This window comes from Chlorocebus sabaeus, chromosome 8 (assembly GCF_047675955.1).
Source record: "Chlorocebus sabaeus isolate Y175 chromosome 8, mChlSab1.0.hap1, whole genome shotgun sequence".
Classification (NCBI taxonomy): domain Eukaryota; kingdom Metazoa; phylum Chordata; class Mammalia; order Primates; family Cercopithecidae; genus Chlorocebus; species Chlorocebus sabaeus.
Genome location: NC_132911.1, coordinates 11,147,931 through 11,174,597, shown reverse-complemented (window position 1 = coordinate 11,174,597; position 26,667 = coordinate 11,147,931). Strand labels below are relative to the sequence as shown.

The following is a 26,667-nucleotide window of genomic DNA, read 5'->3' as shown; positions in this document are numbered from 1 at the left end:
CACTCATCAACATCATCTTTGACCTTTACCCTAAATCTTGGCAAAATTGAACATTCTCACTTTTTTTTTTTCTATTTTGAGATAGAGTCTTGAACCCAGGCTTGAGTGCAGTGGTATGAACCCAGCTCACTGTAACCTCCGCCTCCGGAGTTCGAGCAGCTCTCGTGCCTCAGCCTCCTGAGTAGCTGGGAATACAGGTGTGTGTCACCACACCCAGCTAACTTTTTGTATTTTAGTAGAGACAAGGTTTCACCATGTTGCCCAGGCTGGTTTCGAACTCCTGAGCTCAGGCAATCCGCCTGCCTCAGCTTCCCCAAGTGGTAGGATTACAGGTGTGAGCCATTCTCACTTTAAAAAAAATAATTAACACAGCATTGCTGGTTTGAATACTTTTTCCTTGGAGCATTTTCTTCAGGTATAACTTGTTCTGCTTGATTTTTCTCTAGCCCTACTGGATTCCCTATTTGCAGTTTTCTTGGCTGGTTCCTCATTTCCTTCCCAGCTTCACCGTATCAGATGTCCCAGATCTCAATCCTAGCTCCTCTTCTTAGCTTACATCCTCTCGCTTGATGATCTTATCTAGTTCCATAGCTTTCAGAAGCTATCTCTATGCTGGTGACTTTCAAATACTTATTTCAAACTCGTACCTCTGTTCCAAATCCAGATTGCTTACTTGACATCTCTATTTAAATGTCTCAACCTGTTGAACTTACCTCCAGCCCATTCTATCTTTAGCCTCCTGTAGCTTGGGTGATGGCAGCTTTTTGTAATTAGAATCCTTCTAATTGCTCAGTTCAAAAACTTTGGAGTCATCTTTGACTCCTGTTTCTCTCACATCCAGGCCATCAATGATTCCTGTTTGGCTCTGCCTTCAAAATATATCCAGAACCCAGTCACTTAACTGAATTGCTGTGACTTCATTCTGAGCCCTTATCATTTATGTGACTTACTGCATTCGCCATCTAACTGGTCTTTGTGTTTCTGTCCGTGTTGTCCTACAGCCAGTTCTCAACAAAGCTGCCAGAGTAATCCTTTAAAAATATAAGTCAGATCATTTAACCCCTCTGCTCAAAACCCTACACTGGCTCCTCTTTTAACTCAAGAGTACAACCCATATTCCTTACATGCCCCGGCCTGTTGTTTCCTCTGATTGTTTCCTGTCTTACTACTCTCTTCCTTAACTCACTCCTCTCCAGGCATGCTGACCTGCTTGCTCATTCTCAAAAATGCCAGGCTTGCTTTATCCCATTACTTGCCAGGACTTCAGCTCCAATTTTCTTACCCAGAAATCTTGCTGGCCAATGTTTTTCTCCTTCTCTCCTTCCCTCTCATTTTTCCTTCCGGTCCTTCCTTAAATCTTACCTCTAAATAAAGCCTATTTGTTTATCCTGTTAAAGAGTGTGGCCTATGTTTCTGACCCCCCTTACTGCTCTGCTTTTCCTTTGCTTGCTCAGGTGAGTCTCCTGCTTCATCTTCCTGAGTAGCTGGGATTACAGGCATCTAGGTTCCTTTAGTTTTAACCCTTATGACCTTTTAACTTACATAATTTATTTAAGTGATGATTAAAGATTTGACCAATGAATGCATAGTTCTCTCTAGCATTTTTCTGTTAAAAGTTTTTAATAGTGAATAATAACATTTTAGTAATATCTGTTATTTAGTACTACCGAATTGTAATTATAAGGGAAGTTGCAATGTAGTTTTGAAAGAATGTCATTTAAAATTATAAAATAGTGATATTTAAAAGGATATAGACTTAATTTATCTGTGATATTCAGTTAAGTGGAATTTTGCAATATGTCTGGTAAGTAAAGAATGTCTAACTTTTGAAGTTCAATTATTCTTTTTTTTTTTTTTTTTGAGATGGAATCTTGCTCTGTCACCCAGGCTGGAGAGCAGTGACTCAATCTTGGCTCACTGCAACCTCCACCTCCTGGGTTCAAGCGATTAGCCCACCTCAGCCTCAGTAGTTGGGACCATACGTGCGTGCCACCTCGCCCAGCTAATTTTTGTATTTTTAGTAGAGATAGGTTTCATACACCACTTTGGCCAGGCTGGTCTTGAACTCCTGACCTCAAGTGATCCAACCCCCCCCCCCCCCCCCCCCCCCCGCTTTGGCCTCACAAAGTGCTGGGATTACAGGTATTAGTCACCACATCTGGCCTCAGGTGTTCTTTTTTGTTCCTTACTGTTGCTCATTTACAATTCTTTACAACCATTTATAGCTTAATAGATAAGTATGTAGAAAGAATTTATTCTTAGGAAATACAATCTTTACTTTTCTTAATTTTTAAATCTTCTGCCATAAAGAATATTTTTTGTCATTTTCTCTGCTACCTAGGATTAACAGTTGCTGCCTTTAAATCTTCAGTGTTTAAAATTGTGCTTAATTTCTCAAAAGTGACTCTGTGTTCTGGTTAGGGAGGCATTACTGGGCTAGAGGAAAAAGCACTTAGAGATTGGAGCCTGATAACAATACTGGCCTCACTTAGTTTATGGAGTTGTGAGCATAAAATAAGACCATCGTGTCAGGAGGTGGAGACCATCCTGGCTAACACAGTGAAACCCAGTCTCTACTGAAAATACAAAAAATTAGCTGGGCGTGGTGGCAGGCACCTGTAGTCCCAGCTGCTTGGGAGGTTGAGGTAGGAGAATGACGTGAACCCAGGAGGCGGAGCTTGCAGTGAGCCGAGATCGTGCCAGTGCACTCCAGCCTGGGCAACAGAGCGAGACTCCATCTCAAAAAAAAAAGACCATTGTGAAAGCTTCTTGAAAAGGTTCAACATTGCTACAGGTACACTGTCTTAGCAACTCTTAAACTACGTATATATTGTTAACAGTTAAATTTTGACTATTTAGAATTTAGTTCCATTGGATTTTTATATGAAAATAAAGACGATTCAGGAGTAAATGAGAGCAGTAGTTTAAAGCTAATTTATTATAACTGAAAGCTGGCATTAATTATGAACCAAATGATTTTTTAATTTAAAAATTAAGAGTGCTTTTGGTGTGGGGAATTATCTTTAAAAACTAGAAAGGTTTATGCTATGAGATCCTATAAAATTACAACCTGCTGTAATGAATTCTTCATGTATCATGTATCATGTATCTTAAGTCATATAAATTACTTTAACTTGCTATCCTTCCCTTGCAGGAAGACACATTTCAGCAGTATGTAAGACCAGAGATTAACACGCAGCTGTCTGATTTCTGCATCAGTCTTACTGGAATTACTCAGGTTATAATTCTAAGTTCTTCTTTCTAGAGTTTGAAAGAGTTTTTGAAATTAGGGATTTACGCCGGGTGCGGTGGCTCAAGCCTGTAATCCCAGCACTTTGGGAGGCCAAGATGGGCGAATCACGAGGTCAGGAGATCGAGACCATCCCGGCTAACACGGTGAAACCCCGTCTCTACTAAAAAATACAAAAAACTAGCCGGGCGAGGTGGTGGGCGCCTGTAGTCCCAGCTACTCGGGAGGCTGAGGCGGGAGAATGGCGTAAACCTGGGAGGTGGAGCTTGCAGTGAACTGAGATCTGGCCACTGCACTCCAGCCTGGGCCACAGAGTGAGACTCCGTCTCAAAGAAAAAAGAAATTAGGGATTTATTTTATACATAGTTTTAAAAAATTATTATTGTTGTAAACAATTTAATACCTTGCTTGGTAAAGATGTTTCATGTTGTAATAATTAAAAAAAAAAAAAAAAAACAGCAAATTTTACACCTGGTAACATTTTCCTCAGCCTTTCCTCTTAAAGAGTTGTAGTGATGAATCTAAAGATTTCATTTGTAAAATGAAGCATCAGCAAATTGTTACCATACTGAACTTGGAGATAAATTTTATTTATTTATTTATTTTTTTGAGACAGTCTCACTCTGTCACCCAGGCTCGAGTGCAGTGGCATGACCTCGGCTCACTGCAGCCTCTGCCTCCTGGGCTCAAGCAGTTCTCCTGCCTCAACCTCCTGAGTAGCTGGGACTACAGGCACGTTGCTACCACACCGGGCTAATTTTTGTATTTTTAGTAGAGACACGGTTTTGCCATATTGGCCAGGCTGGTCTCAAACACCTAACCTTAAGTGATCCTCCTGCCTCGGCCTTCCAAAGTGCTGGGATTACAGACGTGAGCCACCATGCCCAGCCAGAGATAAGTTTTAGAGTGTATCTGTTTACAACCTGACTTTATATGTTGCATTTATTTTTTATTTTTATTTTTTTGAGATGGAGTCTCACTCTGTTGCCCAGGCTGGAGTGCAGTGGCACGATCTTGGCTCACTGCAACCTCTGCCTCCCAGGTTCAAGCGATTCACCTGCCTCAGTCTCCCAAGTAGCTGAGACTATAGGCATACACCTCCATGCCCGGCTAATTTTTTTTTTTTATTTTTAGTAGAGACTGGTTTCACTGTGTTGGCCAAGCTGGTCTTGAACTCCTGACCTCAAGCCTGCCTCGGCCCCCGGGCATGAGCCACCACACCCAGCTTGTTTCATGCATTTTTAGGTCTCTGATTTTTGGTTGTATTCTAATGTGGTAGGCACTTTTTTCATTTAGTTAGTTCGTTCATTGACTCCACATGTGTTTGAGTGCCTACTATAATATATGCCAGGATTCATATGTATCTTTATGTGTATATAGGTGTATGTCTGTCCAGTGGTCACAGTAGGCCTGATAAGTCAGTGTTTTATTGGGGTGTTGTGGACATCTAGGAAAAGGGCTTCCATATATGACAGAGGGAATAGAAGACTGTCCTGGGGAAAAACATGTTCAAGTTGACGAACTTGGGCTGAGTCATGAAAGGTAGGTAGGCGGAAAAGAATGGCTGGGTATTTCAGGTGGGGACTGGCAGGACTACAGGTAGTTCAGGATGGTTCAGATGTGTATGGGCTGGTAAGAAAATGGTCCAGATAGGCAGAGGCAATCCAGATCCTGAAGGGTCTTGTGCATCTATTTATCCTGAAAGCCTTGGAGAGTGGTTGGAGGATTTAAATATGAGAGTGATAGGGTGGACCCAATTTACGTTTTAGGAAGATCAGTCTGGCAGCAGTATGTAGTATGCGTGGAAAATTGTGAGACTTGAGATGGGAAGACACTTAAGGAGCTGTGGCTTTCAACTTAGAAGAGATTTCTCGTTTCCCGCCTCTAGAAATCCAGTAAGCCACTAGGTTGAGGCCTATAAAAAGAGAACCAATGACTGGGGATGATCTTAAATCTTAATTTGGGGAGGATTATACATTTCAGTTGAAAGTCGTCCCTGGTACTTGGTTATGAAATTTTTTAAATTTCTTAAAAATGAAACTTTAGGTGGAGCTAAGCCAAGGAAATCATGAATTTAAAGCATCAGCCTTTCTCATACTGTTTCTTTCCCTCCAACTTAGGTCTGGGTATTTTGTAGGACTACGTGAAGCTACAGCCCTGATTTTTGTATATTTTACTTTTATATCCTCAGGATCAGGTAGACAGAGCTGATACCTTCCCTCAGGTACTAAAAAAAGTAATTGACTGGATGAAATTGAAGGAATTAGGAACAAAGTATAAATATTCAATTTTAACAGATGGGTAAGTATTTAGGAAGATTATTTTTTGTATCTACTTTTTAAAGATTAAAGATACCCTAATTTATTTAACTTTTAGAATAACCACAAACTATTATTGAAGACCCTAGAGTCTCACCCCACAGGGGATAGTGTTTTTCCTTTCACCTAAGGATGAAAGAGAGGAGGAAAGCAGTGGTCACAGTTCAATCCAGGACTAGAACACTACAGAAAGATCAATATGTAAAGCTAAAAAGACTTTCCTACAACTCTGTTTTTATCATGACACTTCCTTGCTCAAAAAAGTCCAGACTCTTGAGCTTGGTGTTGAAGGCCCTTTCATCGCATCCCACCCTACCCATTTAATCTAATTCACCTGCCATTAATCCTCTTCAGTCAGACTGGCCCAGGAATCCACATGGTTTATCCTTTCTCTGTGTACTTACGTATACTTCCCTCTCTACTGGGAGAGTCTCTTCTCGACAACTTCTTTATCATTTTTCAAAGCCCATCTTGTGTTTTACCCTGACAACCCCATTGATCTTTTTTCCTTGAAACCTTGTAACTTCTATGATATGTACCATTCATGTTGACATCTGACCATATATTCTGATATGTAATCTGTGTACATACATCAGACTTACTTTTGCAAGGAAATTTAAAATTCTTTCAGAAAAGGACTTTTGCTGCCTGATAATCTTCCATAATGCTTACCTTAGTGGTGAGCTTAAAGTGTATGCCCAAAAAGCATTTGTTAAATGAAAAGCTAAATGGGAAGATTAGAAAAATTAAAACATAGATGACAGACATTGTGCCAGGGCAACTCCTATACCTTAAGGCCATTAAGGTTGAAAAGAACGTCCTAAACAATTTGTTTCAAACTGTACAGATTATCCTCTATCCTTGAGATGTCACCAACATAGAGGGTTTAGAGATCCTCACATATGATAGGAGAAGAGCATTGAATTTAATCACATCATAACTGTTAAGTTTGGAAAAATGTTTATGGACCCCTTTAGAAATCTATTACTGATTTTAAACATGAATGAGCAGTGCTCTGCTAAAGTATACAGGTGTTTCTGCCGTAATATAGTATATGCAGTTCTGTTAAAGTGTCATTTTCTGGGACAGATCACTCAAAACCTATGCAATTTTGTAACTAGAGCACTAACAAAAACCAATCATTGGAGTCTCCATAAATAATGTGGACACAGCCCAGGCAAGCAACTAAGGGAAGGGAAGGTCGCGTCAAAGTCTATTAAAATTGCACGGAAGCACTAGTATCCTGGGGACATAAACTTGTTTTTAATTTTCTTATAATATAGTTGACATTATTATAAGAAAATGCGAAGGATTATGTCCTGTTCCCAGTATAGCAGTTGAATTGAGGGCTTTTTTATTTCCTGCTGAAGTTTATAACTTCCACTGCTATTATTCTGACTCTCCTTAAGAACAACCACATGTGAACCAACACAATTTCCGTATTTCACAATCAGTATTGTCCTAAACTACAATAAATTGGTTAGTGTTATAGAAACATGTTGTAGCAGAAAAAATTGTATTTTAACTGTTTGATACCAGCTACTTTTGTCTCTTCCATTTTTTTGTTTTTGGTATTGTTTCAAAGCACACTGTCAACTTACTTTGCTAAGTCTGGCATTAAAAGTAAGCTTAGCCTAATACTCAGCAAGATAGAAGCCTGCCCAGAACCATAAAAACGATCAAGATGAGCCTAATAGGAATTAGTTTGTGAGCAAAAATTAATATATCCGACTTCTTTGTTTTTTAAAGCTTTATTTTGAATTAGTATTTGGTAGGAAGCAAGGTTAATTTTGTCAGGTTAATGTTACGTGTGAATATGAGAAAGTTGACATCAATAAAAGACTTAAAATACTCATTTGTAAGAATAGTATACCGTTTATTTCATCAATTTTTTGTCTTTTTTTAATTTATAGTTCTTGGGATATGAGTAAATTCTTGAACATTCAGTGCCAACTCAGCAGGCTCAAATACCCTCCTTTTGCTAAAAAGTGGATCAATATTCGGAAGTCATATGGAAACTTTTACAAGGTAAAATTTCTGTATTTAATAATTATATGGTTCTTCATAAATTTGTTAAATTTTACATGTACGTTAAGTTGTAATTTTCCAGGTGTTTTTCATGGAAAAAGGCTATATAATTAGTTCTTACTCTTCAGATTGCAAAATTAGTTATGTTCAAATTAGATAAGCCTTTTTCTCATTCAGCCTGTTAACTTTATTTAAATAGGTTAACTATATATACCTGACAAGTTTGAAACTGTAGGGGCAGTCAGTATGTGGATCGTTTGTGGAGCAAATGCTCCCCACTAGATTTTAATTTTACTTTACGTTTATCAAAGTTAATATGTGTGGTGTAAATGTTTAAAATATTGCAAGACTTGCAATGAATGTCAGTATTCTGCCATAGCCTTCACCAGAACTGGTTCCTGTTCTGAGGCAAACACTTTCTACTTCTGTAAAGCTTCCCCCCCCCCCCCCAAATATTTACCTTTGTATTTCTAAGTTTCATGCTTATACTACTACTTGACTTTTCCATTTGTGACCTATTGAATTCCTGCAATGAAAGATGGAGATTGAGCTTGACTAAGCTACCACTCCTGCATGTCCTTCCCTTCCTGCATCTTCCTGCTATAGCTCTATTACCTTTCAGTCAGAGCAGTCAGTGTTCACAACTTTCCTCTAGATGTAATAATTTACTTCTGGGATTGTTTACTTATCCCCTTACTCTCCATTCAAACTGTAGGTCACTGCTCGTGACTGAAAACACTCAAGTAGTCTGTCAGATTTTCTTTTTTCCTCTTTTTTTCCTTCGCAGACTGTCTTCCTGGAGCCTTTAATCCTGTTCTAATCTGAACTATTAGTTCTTCAGGCTTCTTTTAAAATCATCTTAGGGGATTTCCTTTGATTCTCCTTCATTCGTTAGATCCTATGTTGTCATTTTTCTCCCCTACAGTTTCATTTTGGAGAAGGATGTTCTAAAGTAGTTTCATGAGAAAAGGTGCTTTTCCTTACAGACTCTTCTGTTTTAACAGTCTTTTAAAACTGAGAAGTATGCATGCAGAAAGTAGAGTTTTACAGATTGTTATAAAGCAAATACCCTTGTAACTTCCACCCACTTAACTCCCTTCCTTCCTCCTGGAGTTAACTCTAATTCATCCTTTCATGGTAACCATTTTCTTATCATTCCTTATAGCTTTAATATTTAAATGTATATCCTTATACTATATAGTTTTGTCCTGGCTTTGAGCACGATATAATTAGTGTTATACTGGCTATATTATTTATTTATTTTTCTCAATATTATGCTTGAAATCCATCCACATCATGTATGTCACTACAGTTCATTCACTTTATTGCTATTATTTCCATTGTGTGATTATACCAGATTTGTTTATCTGTTCTACTTTGGCCATTTGGGTGTTTTTTATTTGGGGCTTCTATGAAGATACTGTTATAAGCATTCTTGGGCATGTCCCCTGGTGTCTTTGTGCACTGATTTTTCTGGGATATAAACCTAGGAGTCCAGTTGCTGGGTCTTGGGATACGTACATCATTGACATTACTAGATAATGCAAAAATAGTTTTCCAATGGAGTTGTACCAGTTTGCACTCTTATCAGCACTGTGAGTTTATAGTTGCTGTAAGTTTTTGCCAGCATCTGATATTATCAGACATTTTAAATGTTTTTTAAATTTGGTGGGTGTGTGATACCATCTCATTGAGGTATTAGCTATCTGGATTGCGTTTTTGTAAACCCCTTGTTTAAATTTCTGACCATTTAAAAAAAAATGGTAGTCTGTTCTTTCATCACTGGTGTTTTTTACTGGTTTATAGATTTTTACTTTGGATGCTAGTTCTTTAGTTATATTTGATAACTTTTTTATGTGCATTTTTTGTTTGTTTATTTGTCTTTGAGATGGAGTCTCATTTTGTTGCCCAGGTTAGAGTGCGGTAGCGCTGTCTTGGCTCACCGCAACCTCTGTCTCCCGGGTTCAAGCAGTTCTCCTGTCTCAGCTTCCCAAGTAGCTGGGACTACAGGCGCCCGCCCCACACCTGGCTAATTTTGTATTTTCAGTAGAGACGGGGTTTCACCGTGTTGGCCAGGCTGGTCTCGAGCTGCCTGCCTTGGCCTCCCGAAGTGCTGGGATTATAGGTGTGAGCCACTGCACCTGGCCTTTTGTGGATCTTTTTTTTTTTTTTTTTTTTTGAACTCATTTTGTGAATTTTTTAAAAAATTGTGTTATGGCCGGGCGCGGTGGCTCAAGCCTGTAATCCCAGCACTTTGGGAGGCCGAGACAGGCGGATCACGAGGTCAGGAGATCGAAACCATCCTGGCTAACACAGTGAAACCCCGTCTCTACTAAAAAGTACAAAAAACTAGCCGGGCGAGGTGGTGGGCGCCTGTAGTCCCAGCTACTCGGGAGGCTGAGGCAGGAGAATGGTGTAAACCCGGGAGGCGGAGCTTGCAGTGAGCTGAGATCCGGCCACTACACTCCAGCCTGGGCGACAGAGCGAGACTCCGTCTCAAAAAAAAAAAAAAAAAAAAAAAAAAAAAAAAAAAAAAAATTGTGTTATGGAAAATTTCAAACTTACAGAAATAGGTATAATGAGTCCTCATGACCCAGGTTCAACAATTACAAACTCATGGTCAGTCTTGTTTCATGTGTATCCCCACCCACTTTCCTCTTCCTTATTATTTTGAGGCAGAAGTCAGACATTATGTTATCTGTAAAAATTTCATTACAAAGCTCCAAAAGCTAAGGGTCATTTTCTTAGAAACACAGCTACCATACCATTGTCACATCTTAAAAAATTAGCAGTAATTCCTTCATCAAATAGTCATAAATATTTTCTTTTACCTTTTGTGTGTTGAATCAGATCAGAATAAACTTCACAGATTTGTAGTTGGTTAATATGTCTCTTAAGTTTTTTAGTCATTGATATGTGTGATATCTTGTCTCTTTAGTTTTTTAAATCTCTTCTTTTTCTTCCCTAGCAACTTATTTTATTTTATTCTTTAAAGAAACTGAGTCATTTATCGTGTTATGTTTCCCCTTATCTGGATTTTGTAATCGTATCCTGGAATGTGGTTTCAGAGATGTCGCTGTCTTCTGTATTTCATGTCAATTTATACTCCATTTGAGAAGCTTGATCCCCTTTAGGTTCTTTTTTTGCTACAACTCCCAGATGGAATAATTTTTGTTTTTAAGAATTAATAAACCTTAAAGTAATTTTCAGTCAGGTATGCATAAATCTACAGCCCACAGTATATTAGTGTACTCAGAAAGTTGTAGATATTATAAGGCAATAAAATGCTCCCGGCTTTTTTGAGTAAACAGTGGTTTCTCTTTGTGGACCTGTTTATTTTGGCGAGTTTATTAGCCTACTCTTTTTGTGTGTGTGGTTTTCCCCTCTTCATAATAGGTAACTATAATGCAATTAGTTGTATAAGTAGAAACTTATGTTTCCTTTTTTTTTTTAACCTTATCTGAGACCTAAATAAAACTCTCACAAGTTTCTGTTGTCTATAATGCTAATAAGGTATATTATATGGTATGTCTAAAAACATTTTTGTTTTTTTAAAAATAAAAATGACCTTTTTTTTTTTTTATTTTTTTGAGACAGAGTCTTACTCTGTCGCCCAGGCTGGAGTGCAGTGGTGCAATCTCAGCTCACTGCAACCTCTGCCTCCTGGGTTCAAGCAGTTCTCCTGCCTCAGCCTCCCGAGTAGCTGCGATTATAGGCGTGCACCACCACGCCCTGCTGATTTTTTTGTATTTTTTAGTAGAGATGGGGTTTCACCATATTGGCCAGGCTGGTCTCGAAGTCCCAACATTGTGATCCGCCCCCCTTGGCCACCCAAAGTGCTGGGATTACAGGCGTGAGCCATCGCGCCCAGCCAAGAATGACATTTTATCCAACCTTTCTCGGGGGCAAAGGGTGGAAATGGGTAATTAAACTTGGAGCTTAATCTCGTTCATAAATTTAAAAGGTAACTGTAATACATTTCTGTGAAATAATTGGCTTAGGCTAAAATGGGACTTGGTTTTTCTAAAAGTAAGCTGAAGTAATATGAATGAAAATATGGTCTAAGACACATTTTTATACAAGATTTTGGGGGGAAAACCCAAACTTTCTTTGTGCCTGGCATATCAGGTGCAAATGTGGGCTTAGCGTTTACAAAATTATACAGCTGTTTCTTTCTTTCTTTATTTTTTTTGAGATGGAGTCTCACTCTGTCATCCAGACTGGAGTGCAGTGGTGCGATCTCAGTTCACTGCAACCTCCGCCTCCTGGGTTCAAGCAATTCTTCTGCCTCAGCCTCTCAAGTAGCTGAGATTACAGGTGCCTGCCACCATGTCTGGCTAATTTTTTTGTATTTTTAGTAGAGACTGGGTTTCACTATGTTGGCCGGGCTGGTTTTGAACTCCTGACTTCGCCCCCCTTGGCCTCCTGAAGTGCTAGGATTATAGGCATGAGCCACCACCCCCAGCCTTCTTTATGTCTTTATAGGCCTATGTATACGCATTAAAATGCTGTTATTGAAGTAAAAGGAAAGGATGAAATATACCTCCTTCCTGTAAAATCTGTTTTTTTCCCTCCCTTTGCAAATACTTAATTCTAGGTTGAATTTAAGATAAGCTCAATGAATTCATTTTCTTTGGAAATTAGATAATTTCTGCCTTTGCTCTTCATGCGTGTTAAACACAAAAAACCTTGCTTACACATGTAGAAAGTTGAAACTACAGTGAAATGTTACTGCTTTCAAATGAATGACAGGATACTATGTTTGCAGAAATCCACAACTTTTCTAGGGGCAGAGCATAAAGTCTCATCTCCAGTGTACAGTCAGATTATACCTATAAAGCTCTTTTCTTAAAGTCGGATTCTCAGGCTGAACAGAGATTGAGAGAAAGGATCCTTTACCTTATCATACTCTGGTGTTGAAAGGGAGGAAAAATACTTAATTTTCTCCTACAGTTTTTCCAGATTGTACTCAGTTAGACTTGAGACTTTCAAATAGCTTTCCTCAGTTGATAGCAAACCCAAGCAAAAGGTGGACATTTTAAGGTTTTCTGTTATAACATGATTATTTCCAAAGACATACTCCATTACCTTTGAAATGTAAGAATCTTGTCACTTGAAGTCAAACATTTTCTCCAGCTTCTGATAGGGACTTGTTCAGCTGGTTCATGTGATGAAAAATGTCTATAAGGAGGCTACGTTTTGCAGCCCTTCTTCAAACTGCTCAGCAAAATCTGGCCTTTTTGTTTTCCTATTGTTCACCTTTCAACTCAGACACCTGATGGAGAACTTTTCCTTGCTAAGCCAGAGGAAGCAAGAGGTTGGTTTGTTCTTTGTCCAGATTTTCACATCATTTTAAAAAACATGATGAAGTGACTGGCCTTTGTTTAATAAAGTTAGTAACTCTTTTTCAGGCATTATCTAGGACTTTTCATTTTAATCTTTTTTTTTTTTTTTTGATGGTAAAATATACATAATACAGGTTTGAGTATCCCTAATTGGAAATGATTGGGACCAGAAGAAATGTTTCAGATTTGGCTTTTTTTTTAAGATTATGGAATATTTGCATATACATAATGAGGTATCTTGGAGATAGGACCCAAGTCTAAATATGAAATTCATTTTTGTTTCATATATACCTCATAGCCTGAAATTAAGTTTCATACAACTTTGTGGATGAAATAGTGTATGTACATTGAACCATTAAAAAGCAAAATTATCACCGTCTCAACCAGTGATACGGACAGTCTGGTTGTTTGGTATCATTCCTGATGCTGCCAATAAGCAATCGCTTTCTTAGTCACACACAAATTAATTGTGTGTCATCATGTACCTGTGTTTTGACTGGGAACCATCACGTGAGGTATGGAATCTTCCACTTGTGATGTGATGTTGGCGCTGAAAAAGTTTCCGATTTTGGAGCATTTCAGATTTTGGGTTTTTGGGATTAGGGATGTTCACCCTGTATAACACTTGCTGTTCACTTAAAAATGCTCCCAATCATTGTTAAGTGCACAACAGTTCAGTGGCATTAAGTACATTCACATTATTGCACAACCGTCACCACATCGTTCTCCAGAACTCTCATATTCTGAAACTGAAACTCTGTGCCTATTGAACTCCCCCTTCCCGCCAACTCCTGGCAATCATCATTCTTTCTGTCTCTATCAGTTTGGCTTATCTATATACCTCTTATAAGTAGAAGCATACAGTGTTTGATCTGTTGTGACTGGCATATTTCACTGAGCATAATGTCTTTAAAGTTCGCATTGTATCGTGTCAGAATTCTACCTTTCTGAGGCAGAATAAGAATTCATTGTATGTATTTACGGGCTAAGTATCCCTAATCCCAAAATTCAATATCTGAAATGCTCCAAAATCTGCAACTTTTTGAGCACTGACATTGTACTCAAAGGAAGTTCTCATTGGAGCATTTCAGGTTTTGGATTTTTGGATTTTCAGATTAGGGATGCAAAAGTGGTGTAATGTAAACATTTAATATTTCAAAATCCAAAACATTTCAAATCCAAAGCACTTCTGGTCCCAAGCATTTCAGATGAGGAATGTGTAACCTGTACCACATTAAAAAAAAAAAATCCATTGATCGTTTGATGGACATTTAAGTTACTTCCATGTTTTGGCAATCATGACTAGTGCTGTTATGAACATGGGTGTACAATATCATTCTTTTTCCTGTATAACCAGAAGCTGAATCATGTGCTCATCCTATGTTTAATTTTTTCGAGGAATCTCCACATTGTTTCCCACAGTGGCTGTACCATTTTACATTCCCACCAGCAATGCACAAAGTACTACATTCTCCACATCCCTGTCAATGCTTGTTATTTTCTGGTGTGTGTGTGTGTGTGTATGTGTTTGTTTATGGCCATTCTAATAGGTGTGAAGTGGTATCTCATTTTGGTTTTGATTTGTATTTCCCTAATAGTGACATTGAGCATCTTTTCATGTGATTATTAGCCATTGGCATATCATGTTTGGAGAAATGTCTATTCAGGTTCTTTCCTCATTTAGTAAATGTGAGGTATCATGATGTTTTGAGTTGTAGGAGTTCTTTATTCGGGATATTAATTCCTTATCAGATATATTCTTGTAAATGTATCTTCTGTTCCATGGGTTGCCATTTCACTCTACTGATAATGTCTTTAGTAATAAGGTTTTTAATGTTGATGAAGTCCACTTTATTTTTTCTTTCGTTGCCTGTGTTTTGGTGACATCCAGGAAATCATTATCCAATCCATTGTCATAAAGCCTTTTCCATATGTTTTCTTCTAAGAGTTTTATAATTGTATGTCTTACATTTAGGTCTTCCATCAATTTTAGTTAATTTTGGTATATGGTGTAAGATAAGGGTCCAACTTCATTCTTTTGCACGTAGATATTCAGTTTTCCCAACACTATTTGTTGAAAAGGCTGTTGTTTTCCCCATTGATTCAGTGTATTTGTGAAGGTTTATTTCTAGACTCTATTCTGTTTTATTAGTTTATATGTCTATCTTAATGCTAACACCACTCTTTCAATTACTATACTCCTTCCTTCTGTTAATGGTTGTGTTAACATTGTTTTTTAAATGTTGAGCCATCCTTGCATTTCAGGATAAAATCCGACTTGGTCATGGCACATAGTTATTTTAATATGTTGCTGATTTAGGTTTGCTTATATTTTGTCAAGGGTTATTGCATCATGATATTCATAGGGGATACTGATCTGTAATTTTCTTTCCTCATGAGGTCTTTGTCAGGCTTTTGTATCAACGTGATGCTGACCTTAATGGAATGAGTTGGGAAGTATTTCTTCTTCAATTTTTTTGTGGTAGTTTGAGGAGGCTTTGTTCTAATTCTTTAAATATTTGCTAGAATTCAGCAGTGAAGTAATCTGGTTCAGAGTTTTTCTTTGTTAGAGGTTTTCAGTTACTGATTCAGTCTCCTTCCTAGGTATAGGTCTATTCAGATTTTCTGTTTCTTTGTAATTCAATTATTGGTAAGTTGTGTATTTCCAGTAATTTGTCCCTTCTATCTAAGTTATCCAGTATTTTGGAAAAGTTATTTTTAGAAGTGCATTTTCCAAGTGATAATTAGTGGAAGGTACAAGATATATTGCAGTATAACACCTTAAGATAATTATGGATATTTTACATGATTTGCTTTGTGATTATCCCAGTAACCCTATGAGTAAATAGTAGAACCGTTAGTCCCATTTTATGGATGAAGAAGCTGAGATCCAAGATGCATAGGCAAAATAGCTGTGCAAACTATGGAATGTAAAACCTAACAAATCTTGATAGAAATATGAAGAAAATATAACAATTTTTTTTTTTTGAGATGGAACCTCACTCTGATGCCCAGGCTGGAGTGCAGTGGAGTGATCTCAGCTCACTGTAACCTCTGCCTCCCGGGTTCAAGGGATTCTTCTGCCTCAGCCTCCTGAGTAGCTGGGATTACAGGTGCACACCACCGTACCCAGATACTTTTTATATTCTTAGTAGAGATGGGGTTTCACCGTGTTGACCAGGCTGGTCTCGAACTCCTGACCTCAGGTGATCCACCTTCCTTGGCCTCCCAAAGTGCTGGGATTACAGGCTTAAGCTACCACACCCAGCCAATAATTCTTAAAAGTGGAGGAGCATATTGGAATTTGGGGAGTGTGAGGTTTTTTTTTTTTTTTTTTTTTTTTTTTTTAGTTTATCAAGGAACAGGTTTTAAATAACTTGAAAAACATCACACGACATCATCTTTCATTCTTAATCTTCATTATCTTTAGCCATCCAAAAAGGCTAGTCTTTTTATCTAAGAAATCAGTCAAGTAAAACATGATAGAAAAATACCATGTAAAATAACTAATTTGGTTTAAAAAGGTAGATCTTCAACTTACATGTCCTGAACAATATATTCCCTTTAATAAATTATTTTTAAATTTTAAAACTACAGAGGTTTCAGATGTCTGAGGATTCGGTCTGTATTTTCAGCTAAAACTGTAAGATCATATTTTAGAACTCTGAAAATTTGAGGGTTTCTTTTTTTTTTCTTTTTTTTTTCCCCGATGGAGTCTCGCTCTGTTGTTCAGGCTGGAGTGCAATGGCTTGATCTGAGCTCACTACAGCCTCCGCCTCCCAGGTTCAGGCAGTTCTCCTGCCTTGGCCTCCAGAGTAGCTGGGATTACAGATGTGCACCACCACGCCCAGCTAAATTTTTTGTATTTTTAGAAGAGATGGGGTTTCACCATGTTGACCAGGCTGGTCTCAAACTCCTGACCTCAAGTGATCTGCCCGCCTTGGCCTCCCAAAGTGAGATTACAGGCTTTGAGCCACATTGCCAGGCCTGAGTTTTTTATTTGCCTTATTTGACTGGGGGTATTGCCCTTTGCCTAGCTTTATTTAGCTATTTGTGCTAATTTTCAGTTCCTATTTTTCAGCTTAACTGTGGCTTATATTACAGTTTAGAACACCAAAGAATTATTTACTAAGCTGTTTATTTTTCAGGTTCCTAGAAGCCAAACCAAACTGACAATAATGCTTGAAAAATTAGGAATGGATTATGATGGGCGGCCTCACTGTGGTCTTGATGACTCTAAGAATATCGCCCGAATAGCAGTTCGAATGCTTCAGGATGGGTGTGAACTCCGAATCAACGAGAAAATACATGCAGGACAGCTAATGAGTGTGTCCTCTTCCTTACCAATAGAGGGCACTCCACCGCCACAAATGCCACATTTTAGAAAGTAACAGCAGTTTTGTGTGTGGATCATTCCAATTGAAGTTGCTATGAAGAGGTAGCAGATGAATCTCATTGAATTAGTCCTATAGTGCAAACTTTAAGCACCTTAAAACATTTAAGATCTTATTACAGGTGATAGAGATAGGTAGATGTATGTGAACAGATTTTGCAGGAAGGCGTACTGAATTCTTTGTCACCAGCACTTTTGATATGAGCAGTGTTTGTTACACAGTGACAGTTCCTGCTTAGAACTGACTTTTATAATTTAAGGTGTTCACTATATTTTCTTTGGTTTTAAAATGGAAAATCCCATTGGCTGTTCTCTTGAATGTCATATCATACTGGTGTTAAAATATGTAATGTATTTCTTTATTAACATCACTAGATGAAACCATATCTTAAAATGCAGAAGTGATTGGAAGGTAGGTCTTATCTAGCCTTTGGATTTCAAGAATATCATAGTCCTTTTGGTTTTTCAGAGTTTATATATGAAGTTCACCATGTATGTGATGAATTTCATAAGGTACTTGGTATACATGTTTGCCTATGTTTCTTTTCAACTCATAATTGGAAGAATTGTGATCAATTATAGGATCTGGTTAAAAATTCAGTTACTGAAGGAATTAATGAGAACTTGGAAGAAAATACTGAAAGGACTATCATAAGGGCTGTAGCTCAAACTTCATAATACATAAATCACTGGCGTCTTTTTGGATTTGGTTGTTTGATTCTCCTTCCTTTTTTGACATATATATGCCTTAATTCTTAAATCTGAGGGACCATGCTTTGAAATAGACTGAAAATTAAGGGTCACCACCTAATTTTACTTTGTATTCAGTATCATAAGTGAGGTTAATAAAGTCAATACTTTCTACCACATATTATGTTTTTGTTATTAAAAAACTTCATTGGCCACCAGTGAAGTTAGTCAATAAAATGCTTGTTTTTCTGATTTTACGTAGTAAGTGGCTGCTAAATATTGAGTTATTCTTAACTAAATCTAAAAACAAAAATGTGCATTTCGACTTGATAGGGTAAAACTCTTATCTAGAGGCTAAACCCATGTATTTTCAGAATTGAATTTTTCTTGATTTCAGGGGACAATTTCATTGACATTGCTTGCTTCCTGCCTTTTACCTTTTAATAAAAATTGTGATGCTACTTTATTCTGAAGGTTTATATTTTATAATCAAATGAATTTCCTCAAAGGTTTCCAAACCTGATATATAGGGTGAAAAGCAGGAAAGTAGACGTTTTGCTTGGTGTGGGAATTACCTACATAGGGCAGTAGATTTCTTTTTCTTTTTTTTTTTTAAGATGTAGTCTCGTTCTTTTGCCCAGGCTGGAGTGCAGTGGTGCGATGTCGGCTCACTGCAACCTCCGCCTCCTGGGTTCAAGCAATTCTCCTGCCTCAGCCTCCTGAGTAGCTGGGATTAACAGGCTCTTGCCACCAAGCCCAGCTAATTTTTGTATTTTTAGTAGAGATGGGGTTTCACCATGTTGGTCAGGCTGGTCTCGAACCCCTGACCTCGTGATCCACCCACCTCGGCCTCCCAAAGTGCTGGGATTACAGGCGTGAGCCACTGCGCCTGACCCAGGGCGGTAGATTTCTTAAGCCAATAAATGTCTGCTTTTGAGCAGTAGTCATATAATCAGTATCATAAAGAATAATGTGTAAATAACAGAAGGCATGAGTGTGTGGTGTTCCTAGATAAACTGTTACAGATTATAGTAAAATAGGGAAATCTAAGTGCTTTAAGTTTATACAGTTAACTCTTAGGATAAGACGGATATATGCTGAGATGTTTGTGAATCCCAGATAGCACTGTATGATAAACTGTAAAGTATTACTGAATGTCGTAAAGAATTTCCCACAAATCCTTACTGTGCCAGGGCAAAGGAGTAGAAAATAGCAAATCACAGATGGCAGGAGATCTAGACACTCTTTAGGTGATTTTTTTCCATATAGCCATCCTACTGTGGAATTCAAATCCATGCTCTAGCAGAACTCTAATTGCCTCTCAGCACTTCCAGAGTCGCTCGCACATGAATAGCTGAAACTGCAACTGGAAAATCTGATGATGACAAGGAAATACTACGTTTCCGGTTTTGTTTTAGCTCTATCTGCTAATTTCTTTGCCTATTTTCCGTTTTGCCAAGTACCAACAAGCTTATGTTGTATTTCTTTTTAAGACCTTCAACATTATAAGCTCTCAGTACCCTATTTTTTGTTGTTGTTCGAGATAGTTTTTGCTCGTCTGCCAGGCTGGAGTGCAGTGGTGTGATCTTGGCTCACTGCAACCTCCACCTCCTGGGCTCAGGTGAGATCCTCTTGCCTCAGCCTCATGAGTAGCTGGGATTACAGGCGCGTGCCGCCACACCTGCTTAATTTTTGTTTTTTTAGTAGAGATGGGGTTTCACCACGTTGGTCAGGCTGATCTCGAACTCCTGACCTCAAGTGATTTGCCCACTTTGTCTTCCTATGGATGTGAGCCTCTGCGCTCAGCCATAGATTTTACTGTCTTAACCCATTTTAATTTCTCTGTTGAGTCTCTGTCCTCCCCTCCAATTTGATTTGGGATTTTGCTGGTGAGATTATACTAAACATTGAGAGTACTGCTTTTTACTCTTTTATTGTGTTGTCTTTCAAAGACAAATAGTACAATTTTGTACAAGGAAACACGTAAGAGATGGATGTCTTTCTGGTATCCCCACGAAAACAATATTAGTATACTCTATTATTGTTACTTATTAATAGTTACTTAGTATTTACAATTTATTAATTATTAGCTATGTTAATTTTTATTCTATGCGTCATTTGCTCTGACATTGACATAGTGGATTTCTGCTGATTTTTTTCGAATCCACGATCTTTATAACCAACTGCAAAATATAATAGAGCATTATATTTCGTCTTTATTTGTGTTCTTTTGGATCAAGTATTTAACATTTGCTCTGAAAAAAATGTTTTTGTGACGTGTCTTTGTTGTCTTGAGATAGAGCTGTTTATCCTGCCTCCTAGGGAGAAGTTTCTGCCTGGATTGAAACAAAAAAACACAGGAGTCACAAGCATGTTACCTATTAAAAGAGAGAGGGTATCTCTGAAGACTAATTAAAATGGTAATTTTTTAAAAGATGGGACCAGTTGACTTTTAGTATATCACCCCAAGTATTATCCCCAAAATGATAATACAAAACAATTTGGAGACCAGGAGAAAAACTGGTAGTAGGATTATGGGGGAGGGGAAGAAGCACAGGTGGTCAGGATAATAATGCGTGTTTGGCCTCAGCTGTAGGTAGAGGTGCCAGAGAAACTACCTGCCTCACAGATGAGCACACACGGGTGCACTGTAAAAGTCTGGGAAGGATGTATTGTACTTTGAAGGAAGACTTTCCATTTCTAAGCTACCATGGAGAAGTATAAGCTCCTTGAGACCAGAGACTGTGACTTCTGCATCTTTGATTCCAACGACATATGATAAAATGTTTTGCACGTAGTTGAATCCAGCGTTGATAAATAAAGGACAGCCTTACATCCTTTTTCTGTTATACTTAGCATTTCCTCTTTCTTCTGCACCACCAACCTGTATTTCAAGCCTCCCTGCCCCACAGAGCTTCCAAAGCCAATAAATTTGTTAATCTAGAGCAGGGGTCAGCAAACTGCCACCCCTGGGCCAAATCTGGCCTGCTGCCTGTTTTTGTATGGCCTACAAACTATGGTTTTTATATTTGTTAATGGCTCAAAATATTATTTTGTATAATATGAAAATTACATGAAATTTTAGTTTCTCTGAATAAAGTTTTGGAAAGAACTACCATTCTCATTTGTTTTCATGTCATCTCTGACCACTTTTGTGCTACAATGGCAGAGTTGAATAGCTGCATCAGTGGTACCATCTGGCCAGCAAGGCCAAAAATACCGTCTGGCCCTTTACAGAGAAAGTTTGCCTACCCTTACCTCTCATCGAATGCAATATGTAAGTTGCATCAACAAACAAGAAATGGGACTGATAACATGAGAGCCTAGAGCTGAATGTTAAGGTACAATAATGATACTTGCACCAAACATTTATTGACACTGTTAAGTACTTTACCCCATTGTTTAATAAGAATCTGGTGAGGGAGAGAGGCCTTCTCTCCAGTGTGCAGATGGGAAAATTAGGTCCAGGGTGGTTAACTTGCCAAAGTTTAAGTTGTGGGAGCTGTAGACTCTGGCAGTCTGACTTGAGCCACTGCTCTTTACCCCTGTGCTGTGCTGCCTCCCCTCGTAGACTTTGGCTTAACCTGATATTCCAGGAACAGATAGGTTGTCCTAGGTAGAATAAACATCTTTCTGCTACAGTTTAAACTAGACATTTTCAATGCGGTTTTACTAAATGCTGCAAATCAGGAGATAATTTGATGTTCATTCTTTGAATGAAGCAATATAAAGTATTTTTAACTTCTAATGTAACCAGCTCTGAGGTTTTTTGGAGATGGGGATAAGTGGAGAAGGAGAAGGATTTTTGCTTTAAAATTTCTCCAGTGTTCTTGAGATGAGAAATGTTAGTGTCTTGAGTTTATAATGACACAGGCTAAAGGGCTTAAGCTTGACGGATGGATGAAGAGGTGGAAGTAATTGTTTTTCTGGATTCCTTACCAAGACTTGGGTAAGGGGCTGATGCCTGAGGCTTTAAACCAGATCTGCTTTTCTACTTGCAAATGAATGTTCTCAAGTTAAACTTCATTAGATTTGTTTTAGGATGAATACTGCTCAGTCATTGTGGAGCCACAAGGCATGCTTCATTTTATTGCACTTCTCTCTATTGTACTTTACAGATACTATTTTTTTTTTCTTTTAACATACTGAAGGTTTGTGTGAATCCTGTGTGGAGAAAGTCTGTTGGTGTCATTTTCCCAACAGCATATGCTCACTTCATGTCTCTTACATTCTGGTAATTCTCCCTATATTTCAAACTTTTTGATTATTATTATCTCTCTTAGGGTGACTTGTAATTAGTGACCTTTGATGTTACTATCATGGTTGTTTTGGGGCACCACAAACCACACCCATGTAAGACAACGAACTTAATTGATAAATGTGTTTTCCCCCATCGCTCCCTCTCCAGACCTACCTATTCCCTGAGACATAATATTGAAATTAGGCCAATTAATAAGCCTACAGTGGCCTGTAAGTGTTCAAGTGAAAGGAAGAGTCACATGTCTTCCACTTTAAATCAAAAACTAGAAACGATTAAGCTTAGAGAGGAAGGCATGTCAAAAGCTAAGACGGGCTGAAAGCTATGCCTCTTCATCCAAATTAGCCAAGTTGTAAATCCAAAGGAAAAGTTACTGAAGGAAATTAAAAGTGCTGCTCCAGTGAGCACACAAGTGATAAGAAAGCAAAACAGCCTTATTGCTGATATGGAGAAAGTTTTAGTGGTTTGGATAAAACATCAAACCGCAACATTTCCTTAAGCCAAAGCCTAATCTAGAACAAGACTGGAACTCTCATATTCTGTGAGGGTTGAGGGAGGTGAGGAAGCTGCAGAAGAAAAATTGGAAGCCAGCAGAGATTGGCTCATGAAATTTAAGGAAAGAAGCTGCCTCCATAAAATAAAAGTGCAAGGTAAAGCAGCAAGTGCTGATGTAGAAGTTATAGCAAGTTATCTGGAAGATCTGGCTAAGGTAATTGATGAAGGTGGCTACACCAGACAACACATTTTCAATGTAGATGAAATAGCCTATTAGAAGAAGATAACAGCTAGGACTTTGATAGCTGGAAAGAAGTCAGTGCTTGGCTTCAAAGCTTCAGAGGACAGGCTAATTCTTGTTAGGAGCTAATGTAGCTGGGGACTTTAAGTTGAAGCCAGTGTTCATTAACCGTTCTGAAAATCCTAGGGCCCTTATGCTAAATCTACTCTGCCTGTGCTCTATAAAGGGAACGGTAAAGCCTGAGTGACAGCACATTTGTTTACAACATCGTTTACTTAATATTTGAAGCCTGCTGTTGAGACTTAGTGCTCAGGAAAAAAAAAAAAAACTTTTCAAAAGATGACTGCTCATTGACAATGCATCTGGTCATCCAAGAGCTCTGATGGAGTTGTATAAGGAGATTAATGTTGGTTTTAATGCCTACAAGCAATATCCCATTCCGCAACCCATGAATCAAGTAGTAGTTCTGGCTTTCAAGTCTTATTATTTAATAAATACGTTTCATAAGGCTGTGGTTAGCATAGGTAGTGATTCCTCTGATGGATCTAGGCAAAGTCAGTTGAAAACCTTCTGGAAAGGATTCACCATTCTGAATGCCATTACAAGCATTTGTGACTTTGTGAGAGGAGGTAAAGATAGCAACCTTAACAGGAATTTGCGAGAAGCTGGTTTTAGTCCTCGTGGATGACTTTTAGGAGCCCAAGACTTCAGTGGAAGAAGTCACTGCTGATGTGGTGGAAATACCAAGAGAACTAGAAGTGAAGATGTGACTGAATTGCTGCCACCTCATGATAAAACTTGAGGAATTACTACTTATAGATAGGCAAAGAAAGTGATTTATTGACATGGAATCTATTCCTGGTGAAGATGCTGTGAACATTCTTGAAATGACAGCAAAGGATTTAGAATATTACATAAGCTTAATTGATAAACCAGTGGCAGTGTTTGAGAGGATTGACTGTAATTTTGAAAGAAGTTCTACTGTGGATAGAATGCTATCAAATAGCATGATAAAGAGAAATCTTTTGTGAAAGCACAAAGATCAGTTGGTGGAACAAACTTCATCGTTGTCTCGTTTTAAGAAACTGCCACAGCCACTCCCATCTTCATCACCTACCACCCTGATCACTCAGTAGCCCTCAACATTGAGGCAAGATCCTACACCAGCAAAAAGATTATGATTTTCTGAACACTCATGATTGTTAGCTTTTTCTAGAAATTTAATCTTGCAGGTGTATATGTATTTTTTAGACATAATGCTTTTGCACACTTCATAGACTATTGTTTAAATGTAACTTTTATATGTACTGGGGAGCCAAAACATTTGTGTGAGTTGCTTTATTGTGATACTCCCTTTATTGCAGTGGTCTGGAACTGAACCTGCAGTATCTCTGAGGTATGCCTGTATATAGTATGATCAAGAACAAGTTTAGAATACAAGTCCTTTTTTTTCTATTTAATTGAGTAAAAGAACAGAAGAGGAGAAAGCTTATGATTTTCTGCTTGCTAGTTTAGTGTGGCACACCATCACTGGTAATGGCAGATTGATGGAAGGGAGAGGTTGAGCCTTCCCTTTCAAGTGTCCATTCTTGCTTGCCATCTCTGCACCTTTGAACATAGACTTGTTTTCCCTTTGGATTTATTTTTGTCTGTGGGACCATGATTATCACAGTCACATAGGATTGAAACCATGAAACTCATGGTCCCTCCTTCCCCCTTTTAGCACAATGTCTTTTATTTTCCAGTCACTTTATCCTCACCCCTGTTTTCATCATTGCTACACAGACTATTGCTAAAATTTAACTGACTTCTCTCTTGCTGTCTCTTCCTATATACCACTGTCATAAAAAAACCTTCCTAAAATGTTGCTTTGCACACTGATCTCAGAAACCTTCCCATTTCTGATGGGATGAAACTCAGCTCTCTGTTGGCATATAAGACCCTTCACAGTCCGATTTCTATCTACCAACTTTTATAGTAGCCATCTGCTCTGGGGTAATAGTTATTCGCCTCACTATCATAATTGAATTGCATGTGCACCATCCTACTTCTGTCCCCAGGAAGTTAGCCCATCAGTCTTATCCTCTTGATTCTGTTTTGTTAAAGACCTGCTCTGATTTCAGCCTTCTTCTTCCCAGACCACCCGGACCTTTTTCAACAACTCCCTCTATTCGTTCACTGCACTTTTGTTGTATTCATTGGGCCCTTCATTTGTGCTGCAGAGATTCATTTGTACTGTGTTGTTGGGGTTTTTTCTGTTTCCCCAACAGGAGTGTAAATTATTCAGGCACATTTTCTTTCTTGTATCTCAAGAACCTAAGACACAATGGGTGCTTAGTTAAAAATAATTAGTGATGGTAAAATATATCCTCCAAGGTTAGTACCTATTCCTGAAATTGCAAAAGGTAGCATAAGTCTTGACTGCTGTGATGAATGAGTTGCTGCTTTGGCAGAGTTACCGATATGAGCTATCCCCTTTTCTATTACTGTGCACCATAAATAAATTTCTACAGGCTCTATCTCCAGTAGAAATGTGTAATCCCTGTCTGTGCTTGACTTTCCCTCTAGGTGCCAGGAAAAGCAAACAAATGTTAAGCTGTCCTTCCTGGTAGTTCAGTCTGTACATTGCTGATTTAAAAAAAAAAAAAAAAGGTCTGCTCCAAGTATCTTTGGCCTTGAAAAAGGTTATTGCTTGCCTTTGTTCTGTGTTGAGCACTGATTTTTCAAACTTTTTTGCACAAGTACTCCCTAATGCTTAAAAAAAAAATTGTTTTAAAAGGAAACTATCTATTTGCACATTTAAAGGTGTTCCTAAGTTAAATATTGGCAAAAGATACAATACCAGCATAGTATAAATATTGACATTTTAAAACAGAACAGGCTTCATTATATAATCAGTGGAGTCTACATACCATAGAAATTTAGTACCATTATCTACATAGAAAATACATAAAGGTTTTTAAAATTCCTCTTTCTCCTGGAACTTGTATTTTTGTTGCAGTTCTCCCACAAGATTTTATTCTAATGTACTACAGTAGTCCCCTCTTATCCGTGGTTCCGCTTTCCATGGTTTCAGTTATCCAAGGTGCAGTAACAAGATATTTTGAGAGAGACCACATTCACATGACTTTTATTGCAGTGTATTATAACTGTTCTATTTTACTAGTTATTGATATTAATCTCTTTTCCTAATTTATGAATTAAACCTGATCATAGATAAGTATAGGAAAAAACATCAGGTTTGGTGTTATCCAAGGTTTCCGGCATCCTGGGGTTCTTGGAAAGTATTCCCTGTGGATAAGGGAGTACTGTACAGCAAAACTCCACCACAATATCTAGGTAGGACCCCAAAAAATTGAGTTGTGAAAATGTGGGGTCATATTGCAAGAATAATGAAAAAATATATTTTAGTTTGTACTGTTGCACAAAGATGCAGAAATAAAGTTTTGGTGAAGCTTACTGTTTCACCATCATTAACTGACCAGTCACTAAACTTAGAAAGTCCCCATTGATGACAAGGCAGTCACTTTCTAGCCACCACCACCACCTGCCATCTCAGAGAAGCTTACAGCTTTCAGCTCCTGTGTTTGAGCAGAGGCTCTGGGCTGGAGTACAGGGACCAATTCCACTACATCAGGTTTTCATCTTG

The 26,667-nt window shown here is 38.2% G+C and overlaps 1 protein-coding gene across 7 annotated transcripts in view; it reads left to right on the top strand.

Annotated features, from left to right (window-relative positions):
- ERI1 (exoribonuclease 1) overlaps window positions 1-26,667 on the top strand; it is a 137,012-nt gene that overhangs the window by 10,318 nt on the left and 100,027 nt on the right. For 4 of the 7 annotated variants that reach the window (XM_073017937.1, XM_007961680.3, XM_073017936.1 and 1 more), the window contains exons 4-6: window positions 3,155-3,238; window positions 5,442-5,551; window positions 7,482-7,596. In XM_073017937.1, coding sequence (XP_072874038.1) covers window positions 3,155-3,238; window positions 5,442-5,551; window positions 7,482-7,596 — 309 coding nt within the window. Of the gene's footprint in view, window positions 1-3,154; window positions 3,239-5,441; window positions 5,552-7,481; window positions 7,597-17,089; window positions 18,277-20,346; window positions 21,143-26,667 lie in introns of those variants that run through there. The other 3 variants (XM_007961684.3, XM_007961683.3, XM_007961679.3) reach the window with 3 other exon arrangements.